General features: G+C 38.7%; 1 protein-coding gene across 50 annotated transcripts in view; it reads left to right on the top strand.

The window, feature by feature from the left end:
• The window catches only part of PTPRD (protein tyrosine phosphatase receptor type D), a 1,712,576-nt gene that overhangs the window by 1,678,066 nt on the left and 16,150 nt on the right, over positions 1 to 18,360 (top strand). For all 50 annotated transcript variants that reach the window (XM_043515489.1, XM_043515496.1, XM_043515490.1 and 47 more), the window contains 4 exons: positions 10,291 to 10,576; positions 11,065 to 11,243; positions 12,596 to 12,722; positions 13,785 to 13,910. In XM_043515489.1, coding sequence (XP_043371424.1) covers positions 10,291 to 10,576; positions 11,065 to 11,243; positions 12,596 to 12,722; positions 13,785 to 13,910 — 718 coding nt within the window. The remainder of the gene's footprint in view (positions 1 to 10,290; positions 10,577 to 11,064; positions 11,244 to 12,595; positions 12,723 to 13,784; positions 13,911 to 18,360) is intronic.

Genomic DNA, 18,360 nt, shown 5'->3' with positions numbered 1-18,360 from the left:
TGAGATGGTATGTATCTACACTTTGAGCAAGAGGTGTGATTTCCAGTTCAAGGAGGCATACTTGCCCTTGCTCTGATCGAGCTAGTATGCTAAAAATGGAGTGCGGTCGCCACAGTTTAGCCACCCCTACTGCGTGTCGGTATGGATAGGTACGTATTCAAGGTGTCTAGCCGCTCACACTGGCACAGCTACGCTATTTTTAGCATTCTAGATTGAGCGGAGCTGGTGCAAGTATGTCTCCTTGAGCTGGAAATCACCTTATGACCCGAGGTGCCTGGGGCAGCCCTCACTGAAAGTGCCAAGATCAGAGCAGGCTGCAAAAAGGAGAGCAGATTCTCCCCAAACTGGAGGATAACACCGAAGTTAGATTCACCAACCAGTCACAAACAGCACTCCTGATCCCCCACACTGGTTATCAAGAAGCTGAAAAAAGAAATCACACAGCCCCCTTTACTGCCTTCCCGTTCTCTGGCTCCTGATCAGCACCTAGGTCCAGTAAACTGAGAAGTTATTTATAACTCTGCTCACTATATAAAATGCTCTCTGATCCCCAAAAGACCAGACACATTACCAGACCAATACTAGTTTGGATCTTACCCAAAATACCACACAGCCAGCCGGTCCTTTAGCATCTAAAATTAAAGGTTTTATTATAAAAGAAAAGAAAGAGAAGATTTCTTTGACTATTTAACAACTATAAGATACATGTGACTTCAGAGTCCATATATCAGATTCTTAGCAACATTGGTGAGTTTGCTGGCTTGAAAGTCCCTCTGGAACTCATCCAAAGCTTGGATGGATCATTCAGTCCTTTGTTCAGAGCTTCAGTTTGTAAAGAAGTTATTCCAGAGGTGAGAAGCACGACTGAAGATAAAATGGAGAAGATGCAGCTGCTTCTTTATATCCTTGTCATGTGGTTTGTACATCGTTTGTCTCAAACACAAGATCAGAGCACATAGGCATGGAAAAGCCCTTGGAGTACCCTATCCACAGACATATCCCTACATATGCTCTGACTCATAGGTGTAACCCCTGCCTTTTCTCAATGGGCTCATTGTACAGATGATTGTCCTTTATGGGCATTAAGCAGGCTAGATACTGCTGATACCCATCTGTCTGGGGGTATCACCCAGAAACAGAGCACAAGTTATATATACAAATATATATTTATAACTCATAATACAAAGATGATACATACATATAAACGTGATTATCATGGTCAGCCAATTATAACTTTTCTTACATGCCATATCTTGTAAGATTCATTGCAATTTTTTAATATTGGTATCAATAATATTTTAAATGGTCACTCATATTCCATACAGCATCTCTCATATACACCAAGCTTGAAGTGCAGCATATCTGAAAATAGGCTGAGTCCAAGTCATTTAGGGCTTTGGAAAAGACCAGGACTTTTGAATGATATCAGGACTGAACAAATTGCTGATGCGGCATGGCGAGCCCTGGAGCAATGTATTCTCATATTGGCTTACCTATGCACAAGGAACACAAGGTCATCACTTTGACTGGATTTTCAAAACACATCCCTCTTTTTTCCCATGTGCTAATTTCCCGCAGAGACAGGAATAGCTGGAATGAGGAATCCCTCCAAATCTACATTCATGCATGAATAAAGAGTAAATACAATCGTACAAACTCCCTCCAAGAAATCATACAGAAACCTTGCAGATCTGATTGCTATACTAAACATAACTGAAGGTAAACAGAAGCCACATTTTTAAAGTTTGCTTATTTACCATAATCTGTGGCTCTGATACTTGTTATTTCATATGATATTCTCCTTCAATACATTATTTGAATGAAATGCTTATTTGTTGTTTTTGCTTCCATATTAGAAGAGTATTTGAATAATACATCTTCCTCCGTTGATAACCTGTAGATAGTTGCTAATGGTAATCACCTATTGGCTAGGTTTTGGGGGAGTTATTTTTCCCCTTTATACTATGTAGGTCTGCTGTTCAAGTCCTTCAATCCTTAGGAGCTTTATAGGAACGAATCTGTGGTTCTGCAGCACTTAGGAGCTCTGCAGAGTTGCAACTAAAATTCCTACCTTATCAAAGGAGTTTGATTCAGTGATGTTATCTTAAGTGTGATTTTTTTTTTATTGAAGGAAACACCAAAAATAAAAATACATTCTGTTGCACTAATTATATTTTGAAGCACAAGTTCTTGAATTTCTGTTGCCTATCACTTACTCTATGCATTTACTTAGTGATGTAATCTCATCACTTCTAATTAAATAATATTTAAACAGTTATGTCCTGGATCAGGCCTTTTCAAGCGACTTCAAAAAAAAATCAGATCAGGCAACTTCTTCTTTTTGAGATGGGTGCCAGGGGATGGATCACTTGATGATTACCTGTTCTGTTCATTCTTTGTGAAGCACCTGGCATTAGCCACTGTCGGAAGACAGGATACTGGGCTAGATGGACCTTTGGTCTGACCCAGTATGGCCATTCTTATGTTAGATGTACAGAGCTGAACAGGGGAGCTCCTGTGGAATGTACAAAACTTCCCAGGAATACAGGTCCCCTCCGGAATGTTTTTGCACTTCTGAAAGATCTTCACCACAAAGATCCATGCTTATATGCCCGGGTAAATATGATTAAAGCGCCTAATGAATTTCAAGAGCACACAGAAGCCTTGTAAAGACTGAAAGAAAAATCTTCAGAAAGCTCACATAAGGGATGGAGGTCCAACGTTAGCTTTGGATTTAAGAGTCTCCTGTACTCCATCCAGATGCTTGTGAAAAGTCTTAGGATCAGTAGGTTAGGCTTTGCCTACCATATTTCGAGTACAAAAGGATCTTTGCCTGTTCTGTGCTCTCCTTTATGTGTATTTTTTTTATATCCAGTTTAAGAAATCTCACAAGCCTTCACCGGAAAAAAAGATCATGTTATTTTTCATAAAATAAAGGAGGGGAAAAAGGGAAAAAGGGTAGTCCAGTGAACAATTAAACATAAAAATTCCATGTCATGTTCCACAAGAGGCTGGTATTATGCCACAATCACAAGGAGAAAAAAGAGCAGTCCCCGTTATCTCAATCAGTTTTATGTACTTTCAGTTCACAAACACCAGTCTCATTCTATCTGAAACAGTAATATTCAATCAAATTATCCCCTGACATATGTCAAGAATGTCCTAAATGATTTTTGGTCCATATTTCACTATCTTTGTTTTCAATTAAATGATCTGTGAAATTTAGTAATTACATTGTCTTCCTTTGCCAGATCACTGAAGTATCAATGAAGGGTCAGCATTAAAACAATAACAAATTATTCATAAAAGCCAACCTGTTACAATGATTTTAGTGTGGAATGGCCCCCTTATGCCTCTTAATTTTCCTTTTTTGTGCACTGTAACTGCATCGCATCACGGGACATTAAGCATATTTCAACTCATGGGACTGACTCCGTCATGTTTTTAGAAATTGAAAACAAACGTTATAACTGGATGAATGATAAAATTGAAGCAATAACAATTTCCTGGTAGGCATGCTTTTTAATGGATTGCATCTCTTTCAGCATGTAAACATTGCAGTGCCTATCACTAACTAAAATAAGATTTTTTGTTTCAACTTTTAAGTTTGACAGTAATTTCACATGCTACAAAAGAGCTTAAGGAAGTTACAACAAACATTAAGAGTTTATTTGTGGCCTAATGCTCATTAGCTGAATCATTGCCCTTAGTGGAAAGTAACTAGAAAAGATGATTTTGCTTTTGGGGTCTGGGTGAAAACATAACGCCCAGTCCTGTGAGGTGCTGAGTGCCTTTCCCTTGTTTGATTAGGCCTCAGTGAAAGCTGAGGTTGCTTAGTACTTTGTAGCATTGGGTCTATGATTACGTATTTGTCCTGTCTGGAAAAAATGAATCCTCTCCCCTTTCTTTCATGCTTAGGGATTTCAAAATATAATAAATGGATTGAACTATGGGGGCTTCAGCCTGCAGCTGATGTTTTCATACTGTATTCTAAGACCTGAGAGAATCAGCCTGGGTGCTTAGTAACCAGGACAACGAACAGCAGATCAAATAGAGATGGTTTATCAGTTGTGCTGTTCTTATCGTGTTTGTGGTTTAAAGGCTATTGAAATGATGCAAAACAAAAAGCACAAACAGCATTCTGTTATTATCACCATGATGTGGAGCGTAGTTCTTCAGGATCAAAGAGAAATGCATTCTCCTCCAGAATTCTAATCCTTCAACTTGAGTCACGCAGCACACTTTGATAGTGATGGGCAAAATAAAATGAAAATAATTACATAAAAGAAATTCAAGTTGGTGAGGAAATTTGGTGATTCACCCAAAAACATAAGTCCCACAAAACACACACACACAAAGATTCCCACAGTTCAAATTCTTCATGATCAAATAACAGTGATTAATGTCATTTCTGGGTAATTGTGGTCAAATTTAAATGTCAGTTGGGTGTGTCACATCTAGTTATAAAACCCCTTTTTGTCTTTGAAGTCATTAACAAAGATACAATAGATGTTTGTTTTCAGAGGGTTGTAACTGAAGTAGAGGGTGTTTCTGCTTAGGTTATAGAATTAAGTTAATAGATATAAAAATATACTTTTAAAAAAAGACAGATTCAAACAGTAGCATTTATATGGTCATTTCTGAAAGAAAAGTAAATTATAATTGACCCACATTCCTGTGTCCTGAGTTTTAGCCTCAGATATGTTATCAGGAAACCAACTTGCAAATATGAGTTTAATATCTCTGGAAAAGTCACAGATCATGTTACCTGAGATGAAATGGAATATTATCTCAAACATCAATTCCTTTTCTTTTACAAGGTAGAGCGCAGCTTAAGTAGATAGCTGTGCCTTTTAGCAACTATTCAGAGAATACATGATTTTTTTTTAATGCTAAGCCTCTCTGCTTAATTTTGTGGTTTTGGTTTTCCTTAATTACTGTATTTGTTTGAGCAGGTCGTGATACAACCTGCACCCCTTTTTAGGAAGAAATAGAGAGACTTGTACATAGTATTCTGTAATAACCCTGTTTATACAATGTTATTTTTAATTGTTTTCTCCTTTTCTGTTTCCAAGAGCTCATATGCAGCATCTCAACTAGAGAGGTACTCTTACTTTAAAATCAGATTCAGATTTCTAACATGTCAAAAGTCAGGCACATTCAGAAAAAAAAGTTTAGATTTGGTCCATTATAAATAAAAGGGGGTATAGGCAAGATTCATATCTGGACCTGGGCTCAGATTGTAAACATTCCAGAAATTAAAGATGTGTAAGATCTAGTATTTTGGTTTGGGTTCCTCTCTTAACCTACCTGGGATTTCATTCTCAATAGTGAAGCTTCAAGATTCTTAAATGGTCACTCATCATGCAGTGCTTTCTACACTACCTGCATTTTCTGTGGCCAACATCTTTGAATCAGGAGGACCGTGATATTATGACTAGATATTGTTGAACACAACCCTCTGATTGACTGATTTTCACAGGAATTAATCAGCATAGCTTTAATGTTGAGGGTGTTTACACACAGAATGGTGTTTGTTATAAGTGGAGGAGTGGCCAGGACTCTTAGCATTGTGAGCTTCTGCCATTGTTTAGGAAGTTGATATTCCTCGGAGTTATGTCTGTGAGGATCAGCCTGGGGTGTCTGAAGTGTGGCATAGCACCATGAGATACTGAAGTGTTAAGATGTCTGTACTGCACCAGGAAAGAGGAGGGGGAGTAGCAAAGTCTCTGAGTGTTGTGCAGCAACATGGCACTCTAACAGAGTTCAGAACTAGGCATGGGAGAGGGAGTGGCCTGGGACACCTTGATGCAGATGGAGTTATTGGCCCCGTGAAGAAGATAAAGGCCTCATTACCTTGAGGCTGGTAAACACATCAGGACCTCAAAGCAGATGGGTATGTTGGACCCTCACAGTAGTTAAGCCCTTTGTAGTAGTTAAGCCTATTTCCTCCTTTGAATAGTAGGAACTATTCAATTCAGTAGTAGTAAATGGTTGCTGGATAAACCTTGCTGAGGATGAACATGTCAGCAACTTACTGTGGATGGATTTGGATGCATGGTGCCTCAACATTAACTGATCTGTCGGCCCCTCAGTTCTGATAGTTTGGAACATTAGCATATTGACAAATTTTGATGCCTCGACATGCTTGAATGAATCACAGCTTTGGAAAAGTTTGTGGCTTTCTGCAACTGAACCAGGGATTACCTTCTACAATGTAGTGTTTTAGTGACTATTGTTTTCTGACATGGATCTTACTAATTGTGACCTATAGGCTATCTTACTGCAACAGTACACTTTATCCAGAACTGCCCTTGAAAAAAACATTTGTAGATGGTTACACAACAGAGCAGAGGAAGTGAAAAATGCCTACTCTAATTAAAAGACAGAGTTTTGCCTGGGTGGTTGTTTGACGCAATAATGGCCAGTGGGTTGTTTAAAGTATGTAAGTGCCAGGGTAACCTTGTATGTCTCATATGAAAAGTGATCTGCCATCCAGCAGCACAGTGCTCACAAACACTGTGCTGGAGCATTAGCTCAATTCTGAGTGAGAGGGGAAATAGCCAGACCTGAATTGGTAATGAAACTTCCACTATCTTACCATCCAAATTCTAATAAAGCCTAACTTGCTTAGCTTCTAGAATTTGACATAACTGCAGCATGAGGAAGTATGTCATAGGTACCAACGAATGAGTATTTGTGTTACTAGTTATTAGTAAAATTCATTTTGCATTTAGAGAAATATCGATTACTCTATATATCTTAGAAAATCACACACTCTTCAGCTTTTTTTCTGGTTAATTGCTCAATCAAAACAGATGCAAGAAGCCACAATCATAGGACCTCTGATGCAAGTGCTGAATGTTTTGTAATCCACAATTACAGTCAGTCTCTGTTGATTTCTGCAAGCAAGAGTGGCCCCTGAATTAGAGAATTATGGTTTAAATCTTCATGTAAACCAATCTGCCAGTCCAGTGGGTGCCATTTGCAGTGATTTTTTTTGCAAGTCAGCAGAGAAGAGCCTTGCCAAGATTAAAACAGTTCAAGCTTGCTAGAGTGCATAATTCTTACTAAATCAAGGTGAATGAATTCTCTGTTAGCTCATGAATTTATGTCCTGTTCCATCCTCCTGGAAACCTCATCTGATCAATATCAGCCCAAAATCTCAGTTAATGTTAAGGTGCTCTCCAAAGTAGCATATGACAAAATAGAGTTTGACGAGTTTGATGTGTTAGCACAAGATTTCTGTTGTAGTTGTTTGGAAGGTCTGTCTTTGGAAACAAGTAACTGATGTACAGAAATGCTTGTTTAAGACTAGTGGAATCTGACTGACAAGAATTTTCTGGTGGGTGAGTAAAACAACTTTTATGTTCTGTACTTTCTTTTCATCTGGATTACAAGCAGAACCAGTTTGTTGATAATTCACAGGATTTCTTAGCTCTTTATAAGGATAAATAATTTTGACAACTTTCTGTTTTGCCATTAATTATTGGGTGCAGTATGGACGTATGATAGTTAAGACTTCACTAAAAGCCTGCATTTCTTAGGTAATTGACCTGGGGAGTTTGGGATTGTATTTTTTTATTAGCATATCTCAGTTTAAGATCACCCTTAAATTATGTAATCTCTGAGGGTATGTCTTCATCCAAAAACAAACTAACAAAAAACAACAACAACAATGAGGAAGCAAGTCCCAGAGCCCAGGTCAACTGATTCAGGCTCACAGGGCTAAAAATAGCAGTGTCGACATTCCCATCTGAAACCCAATGCGGGGGGATGAGTTGCAGAGCCTGGCCTCCAGCCTGAGCGGGAACATCTACACTGCTATTTTTAGCCCCATTAGGGTTGACAACTTTGATTGGATGAATTCCTGGGGATGTCATCAGATAACTTAGTCTTTAATTACTGGAGATCCAGGAAAATCCTGGAGGGCTGGCAACCCTAGGCCCCATAGTGGGCCCCAGGAGCCTGAAGCATGTGACTAGAGCTGTAAGTCTCACTGCTACAGTGTTCCTTTTTTTGAGTCTCTGGAGGGTTATAGACTCTTGTTTGCCATGCTCCCTTCCGAATCTCGTGCCTGCAGCTTAGAAGTAAGAGTATTGGGTTATTAGGATAAATCTTCAAAGGGCTGAGGCCTAGCATTCTTTTTCACAGGCATAATCTGAGCCCCCAGAAATGAATTTACAGGTACAATGTACACCTCTATGTAATTTTCTTCTATAGTCGTATAGCTAGAGTCATAATACCCAAATTTGGTCACATAGGTGAACTGAGGGTCCATATATTGTAGGTATAAATTGTGCCTACAAAAGGCAATCATCCTTTTGAAAAATTAATCTATTATATCTACTACTTTCACCAAAAAAAACTTTCTGGTAAGTAATTTCCCTCTAGGCTTCAGTAATTGAGCCTCATGGAATGTTAACCCTATTTAATAAACAAAATTGTCTGCAGTTCTGAGGACGATGCTTTCTGACCGTATGCTCTTTCTTTTCTCTTTCATACTTTCTCAGTGGATCTTTTGGATCTGCTTATAACTACTGCAGTGCAATGGACTATGTATGGCCACTAGTAAGGTATCTGAGTAATATCAATATCAAGATTTAAGCTTTAAATTCTCTTCCCTCCCCCAATTGCCACTAGAGTCATAATATGGTAACCAATATTAAAATATAATACTGGACACTTTGGCTAAAGACAAGGTGATTTAAAGAATTAAAAGCCCTAAAATTTGGTACATTTTTGACAGCAGGGTTCATAAACCAAACTATTATTAAATGGATCTACTACTGAGCTGGATTTAGTTCTTTCACTGGACTTAATATTTCATGTGGGAGGTCTTATCTGCCTTTACCAAACTCTCACTGTACCCTAGACCTCTCCTCACAATCTACCACCCCTATTCTAAAACAAAAACAAACAAACAAAAACCACTTTCTACTTCAGTGAAATTCACAGTTAATCACTTGCTATGCAGGGAACTAGGCAGTGGTGACTTCCTTGGCTTTGAAATGAAACTGGAGCCTGTGTGGTGCAGAAACACCCCCGCTCCCGTTGAAGAAATGGAAGTTGTGGTCACTTAGAACCTCTCATGAAGTGCTTAGCACCTTGTAAAATGAGCTCCCCAGAGCAGTAGATTTTCAGATCCTGTATGGTGAATATCACGAACTCAGACTTGACTCTAACTGCATTTATTTAAGCCTGATTTTAGTTGTATCATCTGGTCCCTTTAAATTAATAATTATATACAACTATAACTATGGCACCTTAGAGACTAACAAATTTATTAGAGCATAAGCTTTCATGAGCTACAGCTCACTTCATCGGATGCATCCGATGAAGTGAGCTGTAGCTCACGAAAGCTTATGCTCTAATAAATTTGTTAGTCTCTAAGGTGCCACAAGTACTCCTTTTCTTTTTGCGAATACAGACTAACACGGCTGCTACTCTGAAAACTATAACTATATCTGTTTATCAGTCTATGTTTCTATAGGGCCAGATACTGGCCCCCATCTGGTTTGTTTTGTACTTCTCTAGAGATGCAAAGGAGATTTATAAATGACCTGCTAATGATTTTCCCAGCATAGTGGTGCAGAACTGGCATACAGCCAGCATAGCCAGTCCTACCTCCCAACTGACAGCACCTGGTGAAATGGTCATGTTGGTGTCCTGGCTGGGTGAAAGGATTGAGACTAGTGCAAACTGCATCAAGATCCAACCCCAGGATCAGAGACTAAGTGACATAAAGTTTACCTACAAGAGTAGCTTTGATAGACCTAAGGGTTGGGTGCATTATATATAACATTCAGTTCTACTAACAAATGACTCTCTTCTTAATGAAATAAAGAGAGATAACTTGTAAATAATGTAGCATTATAAAATAAAGCCTGAATTCTTTACATAATTGGACAATGCCCTTAAAAACATATAACCTGTGATTATTGTCCCTTTTGGGGAGACATAAAGTTTCTAAAAGTTGTTTCTCTGTATTTATTTATTTTATTCCTGCCATCTTAGAGCCCAATCCTGCGAGGGCCTCCGGCAAAGTGATCAGTGCTTTCAGGTGGTTACCATGGGAGCTGCGGGAGCTCAACTCTCTCAACAATAGGGCCCCTTTATAAAATATTAACTGGAGTTAATATTAATACAGGAATGAACAGCCCAGAGTCACTTCCATGTCTTAACCTTTGAAGTTATCCGAAGTGGATGCCATAAAAATATACAAATTGTGTGAAATTAAACATCCTTTTCCTTCACTTTTTTTGTATCCTATATTTCGTTCTCTTTTAGTGCTGGAGTCGGCAGGACTGGCTGCTTCATTGTAATAGATGCCATGTTAGAGAGAATAAAGCATGAAAAGACTGTAGATATTTATGGCCACGTAACTCTAATGAGAGCCCAGAGGAATTACATGGTTCAAACGGAGGACCAATACATCTTTATCCATGATGCACTGCTGGAAGCAGTGACATGTGGAAATACCGAAGTGCCAGCCAGAAATCTGTATGCATATATTCAGAAGCTGACACAGATAGAAGCAGGAGAGAATGTCACAGGAATGGAACTGGAATTTAAGGTACTGTATGCAATGGGGAGATAAAAATGTATTGGGGTAAATATTTTGTGGTGCTAAATCCTACACTAGTTGTTCCCAGGAACTTCAGGCTCTTTCTTGAGGCTAGAATTTCACAATTATGGGCTGGTATTTTGAAAAAGAAGCTTACATTTTTTACAGAATTTTTTAACCCTGATTAGTATCCAGACAAGGATCTTCCATGGAGCTTTTACTTTATTGTTAGAAAAGATTGGTATTCATGTTCATGAAAGATTTAATATTTCTAATTTTTTTCATAAGTATAGATAGAATGTTAAAGATATAACATGGTATTAAAAAGGAGATTGTAAACATCTAGTTAGTACAATTAGAATATAGGAAAATAATCATTTAAAATTAAAGGAATTTTTAATCAGCCAAAAAAAGAGATAATCAAATCAGAAATCAGACACTGAAATTGTTGGGTTTTGTCATATTTTTTCCTCAATTTATTTTTCTCTGTTCAACAGCGTCTAGCTAGCTCTAAAGCTCATACTTCAAGATTCATCAGTGCCAATCTTCCCTGTAATAAATTCAAAAATCGCCTTGTTAATATTATGCCATATGAATCAACGAGGGTATGTTTGCAGCCGATCCGAGGAGTAGAAGGCTCTGATTATATCAATGCCAGTTTTATTGATGGATACAGGTACTAAATGTTGTGATGGGAACTGTTTAAAACTTTACAAAGTTTACATATACATCTATATAATGACAATAAATTGCAACAAAATTCAGGACAGCACTGTTTGTATACATGACACCATTCCATGTTGGTTTTCATTTTTAATTAATGAATAATAGACTCTGAACTATTTCCTCACCTCTATGCACCTCACTGTGCAGGAAAAACTGTTTTTGGCAGAGAACTCTGTTTTAATAATCATGCCTAACTTCAAACACAGGAGTACTCATAAGTCAAAGATTGCTTATGTGCTAGGTTAGTCTTCTGCTTAAACACATAGTTAAATTGGGACCTCAATTTCTTTCTGATTGTTCCATTAAGAGAGGCAGGGAAAGAAAAGACAGGTGATTTATCCCCCCTAAAACAGCGGATATCCTGAGATCTGTGTGGATCTTGTTGTGAACCCATTGAGGCCAGGGCCTTGCACCAAAGCAGCCGTTACCCACACACAGTTTCCAAACCCTCCCAACAGCTACCACTGTTACAACATGTTTCCTCAGGAACCAGCTGCCATTTGCTAATTAATCCAGTGGCTTCATTGCACAAGCCATGAAGGGGATGTAGTAAATGCTAATGCTGCTTGTATTAACTTCCACTCCGATATGTTTGATTATCCACTGAGTCAACATGCTACAGAGAGTGGCTTTTTTTTTGTCTCCATCCTTAAATCTTCCTGGAGCCAGAGGGGTTCCTGTGAGATCAGGCAGCAAAAGAAGCATGTGTCAGAATCATTGCTTCCCCTTCTGCGCGCCACTCCCCCACAGCAGATTCTGGCAGTTTGTCACCCTCCACCTGTGGAAGGAAAAGTATGGCCATTAGTTAGGGGAATATTAAGACCACGTGTGGCAGCCCACATGACTCTTAGGGTTTTTTGAGCCTCTGCACCCTCGCCACTTTTGCTGGAGGCATTAAGCTATTGAATGAGTTAATAAAGAAGCTGCGTGGTGCTATAATTCATAAACCTAATAGATTGTACGACAGTCATTTCTACAAAATGAAGAAGCACAACTAAGTGTTTCTTAAGTGCTTTTTATGACACACAAAATTGAGCTATTAGAGTTGCATTAAAATTTAAATAATAATGGTAAAGACATACATCATAATATTAACAGAGCAATTTCCTTCACAAAGTTCTAAAAATAAAAAATGCCATTGTTTGATTAAACAATCTTAATAGGTTTTTAACGTGCTTACCATTAAATATATATATCTTTTCCTTACTTTTCCTAAAACTGTGTCTCTATATAATGTTTACATATAAACAGAGAGCATCTGAGTGTCATCACTTTGGGGTTTTTCCCTTGTTTTTGATGTAGGCAACAAAAAGCCTACATAGCTACGCAGGGACCTTTGGCAGAGACAACTGAAGATTTCTGGAGGATGCTCTGGGAGCATAACTCTACAATCGTAGTCATGCTTACTAAACTTCGAGAAATGGGCAGAGTGAGTATTGTTTTAATAGCCTTTAAACTTTGTTTCTTTAGGAGAATTCACACCTTCCTATAAAATCTCCAAAAAATAAAGATCAATGATTAAGATCAGTGATCATGTTGAACGATAAAATTAAATTGTCATAGGAGAGGCTAAAAGTCTTAGCTGTTCCATTTCTGGATTTCCTTACGTCCCAACGTTTCCTATGTACTTATTATGCTGACCTTTGCAGATTCAGCAGCTTGTTTACCGTATTCAATCTCATTAAGCTTCCTCTTGGTATAATAGAAGGATTGAACTAGTTTACAGAAATGGTAGAATTGTACCAGTATAATAAACTTGGTGTATGGTAAGTGATATCAGAATCAGGCTTTATATTTGGAAGACTAGATGGCTCAGAGAATTCATAAGAGATATAAAAGGCTAGCTTCTCAGATGAGGCCAAGGAGTGCTTGAGGCAAATGAAGGGAAGGAAAGTAAAAAGGGTTTTAAGATTTGGATACCCTTATGAACTGAAATCACCAAGATCTGCATATTTTGAGGCACTATGCGATCATTTTTGATAAATAAAAATTTAACTGGTGTGCGGGGAGCAGTTCAGAAGCTATATGTTGAGTTCATTGTGGGCCTGTGAACTGGAGGCGTGAAGAAAACTTTTTCATTCCTTTGCAGAAATTTTTATTTATTGGAAAATATAAGAAACAGAGTAGTTAAAATTTTTTTAAAAAAGGTAGTGGCTTTTTAAGTATAGTTCATAGTGGGCAGGTGTCAAGCCACACCAGCGAGACTGCCATCAAAACTGATTCTAAAGCCGCAGATGGCAGCAGCAGCCCTTCTTCACAGTGTTGAAAGTTGGTGGCACAAAAAAAATTTTTCAGCATTGTGACTGATGCCACGGCCCACTGGCAGGGCAATTTGGAGACACTGGCAATGACACATGCTAAGGCTGTACCTATTTTATGGACAAATAGAAGAATTTAGGTTTTAGTTCTGTAAGTAATGGCATTCTTCATGAGCACTGAATTTGCTATATGATGATAACAATCCACAGTGACTGGACTTTTTTTTAAATAGGAAAAATGCCACCAGTATTGGCCAGCAGAGCGTTCAGCCAGATATCAGTACTTTGTGGTGGATCCCATGGCAGAGTACAATATGCCACAGTATATCCTAAGGGAATTCAAGGTCACAGATGCCAGGGTAAGTTAGCGCAACATAATTCTGTTTTCTATATGTTTAAAAGGAGTCCAGAATCTTCCCTTTTTTATAAGTAATGCCTTAGGGACATTCTTGATTCCCAGGCCTAAGCAATAGCCAAAGAGATGGGAAAGATAATAGCAACCTTTTAAGAGAACAACTGGCTGTTATTCAAACATAACATCTGGGCAGCATAACTTTTGGAAAGTTCTGTATATGTATTTGTGCTGAAAAGCAATAGCTGATTAGAAGGCCATGTTCCCGTTCATTTCCCCCTCCAGTCCCTGCTTGGTACTTTTTTGGAATTTTCATCACTTAAGGCTGTAAATATGTTGTTGTTCTGCACAGCCCTTTAGGTCATGTGTGCTTGAAGGTTAATATGCTGCAATTTAAAAACTGCAGAGCAAATAGCATTCTTAAGAAAAGTTGACAAGCTTTGCACAATATAAATTCTTGGCATAGCTTACTCTTTAGCATTCTAGTGTGTCTGCAGAGAAGAGCTATACAGCCATGACCCTGGTTTACTAATTTCCATTATACATTTCTTATCTGGACTGCTGAGTCCAAGGTTCAGCACTGATGGAAGATTAACTGTATATAAATTTATTTTTATAGGAATATCTTTGACAATTCTCATACTGTGGTTTCTAACACTTCACATGGCATTGTAGGGAAACCCCTACCCTGCTCCATTTTTGGAAGCACTGTAGCAATAGTGTTGATTGCAGCAACATAGCAGGATGCTGTACTTTCAAGGAATAAAAGTCACTTAGAGCTCCAGATCCATACCCAAGAAATTAGACATTACATATATAGAGAACCATTCTTTGATAATGGGCTCTTCAATCCAGAAGATAGGTATAACACAATGCAATAGCTGGAAGTTGAAGCTAGACAAATGTAGAATAGAAATAATGTGAAAAATTCTAACAGTGGGGTTAGTTAACCAATGGAATGGCTTACCATGGTTGTGGTGGGTTCTCTCTTATTTTCAATTTTTAAATCAAGATTGGCTGTTTTTCTAAAAGATATGCTCTAGATCAAGCAGGAATTAATTCAGAGCTGTCCTATGGCCTTTGTTATACAGGAGGTCAGGGTAAATGATCATACTGGTCCCTTCTGGCCTTATAATCCGTGAATCTGTGATTTCCTTCTATTATTATGACTAGGTTGCTGATGCTAACATAGGCTACAGATAGAGGTAGATTAGACACTCGAAACAGTTAGCTGCTTGAAACAGTTGGCATTTTCACTAATCACAGGGAACATTAAGTATTGGGCCAAAGAGGCTGGAATTTGACTTTGCAAAGACAAAAACAGGCACAGTTTGGATTGGTTACCACTTTATGTGCACTACCAAAATAGAGTGAAGTTCATATAAATGATTTTTCTTCTGACCCATCTCTATGAAACACTGCCAGAAAAGGAGTGGCTCATATCAGCAGTTTTCAACTACACTTGTAAACAAAGACAATCATACCAATCAATGACAATCAAGTCATGAAAGCCAATTTCAATACCACGCTGGTGACCTCCTTTGTAGATAGTTAAGTCATTCTGTTCCTCCTAAATTGAAATATATGCAAGTGACGGGTGACCAGTCACACATTACAGACAGTGAACAGCAAAGAGTCAAAGATGTCGTTGAAGGGGATCATTTGCAAACAATCCCTAGGATAAAATGCATTCACATGGTATTCATCGAAGAGTTTTGAGTTAATAAACACATTGTTTGTAAAAATTAATGGATAGTTTGCAAATTGATAAAAGGGCAAAAGTTATCAAATAACTTATTTGCCACAAATAGTCTGCCTGGCCTTAGTATTAACACACCTGCTAAAAAGTTAATTGCTTTAACTTGTGATGAGTACGCCTCACCGATCCTGTTTTGCCACCCCACAGTCCCTTAATGTTAATGTTTCCCTAGTTTTGAAGACAGTGCTGCCCTAATGGTTCCAGTTGTGTTAAACGACTAACTGACCGTCTTAGAGAGGTATATAGTCTGATTATCCAAAGGGGATGAGAACCTGCAGCTCCCACAGACTTCACTGAAAGATGTGGGTGCTCAGCACATACTAAAATCAGACCTATTCTTTTCTCGTTGTATGGAGTGCTTACATCACTAATTTACACTAACGATAATGGAATTTATGTAACTAAATCACTGGCATATCCAGAGCAAAATAGACACTTTATTGTTGTTACCATTCTTTCTCCCTTTGAGGTGTAAAGTCTTTTGTAACTTGATAATATCATTAATGGTCTGGTATGCTGCTTTTGTAGGTGTCAAAGCAGAATTTGATATGGAACTCTGTGTTATCAATGTATTGCACAGTGAACTGTCAGAAAGTCCAGGTAACCTCCATAACTGCTCCAATGTGTGATTTCTAACTGCTTTACACCCGCTGTCTCTGTAAACTATGAGGATCGTCAACTTGGGGCAGTTTCATGCAGCACCAGCCTATTAGTGATATCTATAAGAGAGCTTTATACACTCTAAGTTCATCAAAAGGCAGTTAAATAGCCCTGGTCAGAGGCAAAATAGAAGTCCAAATGGTCAGCCAGTCAACAGGGTTACACATTAAAAGGAACCTGGGCCTCTTTTGCTGAGCACAGCAATCAGAAAGTGCATGTGTTGAAAACAGCCCTTTTCACTCTGTCTATGTAAACTGTTACAAATATTTTTAAATAAAGATTTTAATACAATTTTACACTTGGAACTTGACTGCTATAGAGAGAGATATCTCACTAAAAGAAAACCACCCCATTTATTAGGCCAGCAACATGGGGAACATAATGTAAGAGATTGTAGATCCTTTCCCAATCTACTTTCATGCTAGTCTAAAATAATCAGAGTGACTTTATAAACTATGGTATAATCATTAAATAACACATAAGTTCTGTTAATTGCTATTAAAGCAGGATAGAAACAGGTTTTACAGACTCCTGTCCCAGACAGTCCCCTTTAAAGTCAAACCTTTACTGACAAATATGTTTCACAATATAGAAAGAAGTTAGTGATCTTTCCAGATGCTGCCTGAGCAAAGTTTTGTCTTAAATTTAAAGACAGTGTTGGTACAGTAGAAGATCCCTAAGCACAGGAACACTAAAGGACTTCTGTCTCCCTTGTTAATTGATATATAGCATAGGCACCAACCCCGTGGGTGCTACTCCACGGCTGCAGCACCCACAGGAAAAAAATAGTGGATGCTCAGCACCCCCTGGCGGCCCTGCCAATCAGCTCCTCCCCTTCCATCCCAGCACCTCCCGCCTGCCGCGATCAGCAGTTCAGGAGGTGCTCGGGGAGAGGGGGCATGCTTGGGGGAAGGAGTGGAATGGGATGGGGTGGAGCCAGGGTGGGTGGAGCTTTGGGGGAAAGGGTGGAATGGAGGGTGGGACCTGGGGCAGAGCAGGTATCGAGCATCTCTGGGAAATGACAAAGTTGGCAACTGTTATATGTAAGATGTTGCCAAAGTGTCACATAGGAGGTTTTCTGTTCGCTTGTTTGTTTGATTTGGGAGATTGGGAGGCAGAGAATGTGAGCCATTCTGTTGCTAGAGCTTCTCTTGCTAGTTGATTTATGGCTTTATTCCAGAAGTAAGAATGCTACAGTATTATGCAACTTTAATAAGCAATAATGCTGATCTTCATTTAAGAAAATAACCCCAGAGGCATGGATAGCTCCTGTAGATTTGTAATGAGAGATGGAATCTTCCATCTATTGGGTCATTAGTTTAAGTCCAGTCCAAGTTGCTAGCGACTGATAATCATTGTGAATCAGTGGATGTTTAGTGTATGTGAAATGAGTTGGTGGTCTCAGTCTGGCTTCTAATAGACAGACAGATGTCCACATTACAAAATCACAGGTTTCAGAGTAGCAGCCGTGTTAGTCTGTATTCGCAAAAAGAAAAGGAGTACTTGTGGCACCTTAGAGACTAACAAATTTATTAGAGCATAAGCTTTCGTGAGCTACAGCTCACTTCATCGGATGCATTTAGTGGAAAAAACAGAGGAGAGATTTATATACACACACACAGAGAACATGAAACAATGGGTTTATCATACACACTGTAAGGAGAGTGATCACTTAAGATAAGCCATCACCCACAGCAGGGGGGGGAAAGGAGGAAAACCTTTCATGGTGACAAGCAGGTAGGCTAATTCCAGCAGTTAACAAGAATATCAGAGGAACGGTGGGGGGTGGGGTGGGAGAGAGAAATACCATGGGGAAATAGTTTTACTTTGTGTAATGACTCATCCATTCCCAGTCTCTATTCAAGCCTAAGTTAATTGTATCCAGTTTGCAAATTAATTCCAATTCAGCAGTCTCTCGTTGGAGTCTGTTTTTGAAGCTTTTTTGTTGAAGTATAGCCACTCTTAGGTCTGTGATCGAGTGACCAGAGAGATTGAAGTGTTCTCCAACTGATTTTTGAATGTTATAATTCTTGACGTC

Source organism: Dermochelys coriacea, chromosome 5 (assembly GCF_009764565.3).
Source record: "Dermochelys coriacea isolate rDerCor1 chromosome 5, rDerCor1.pri.v4, whole genome shotgun sequence".
Classification (NCBI taxonomy): Eukaryota; Metazoa; Chordata; order Testudines; family Dermochelyidae; genus Dermochelys; species Dermochelys coriacea.
Note: the sequence above shows the minus strand (reverse complement) of the source record. Positions and strands in the feature narration are given on the sequence as shown.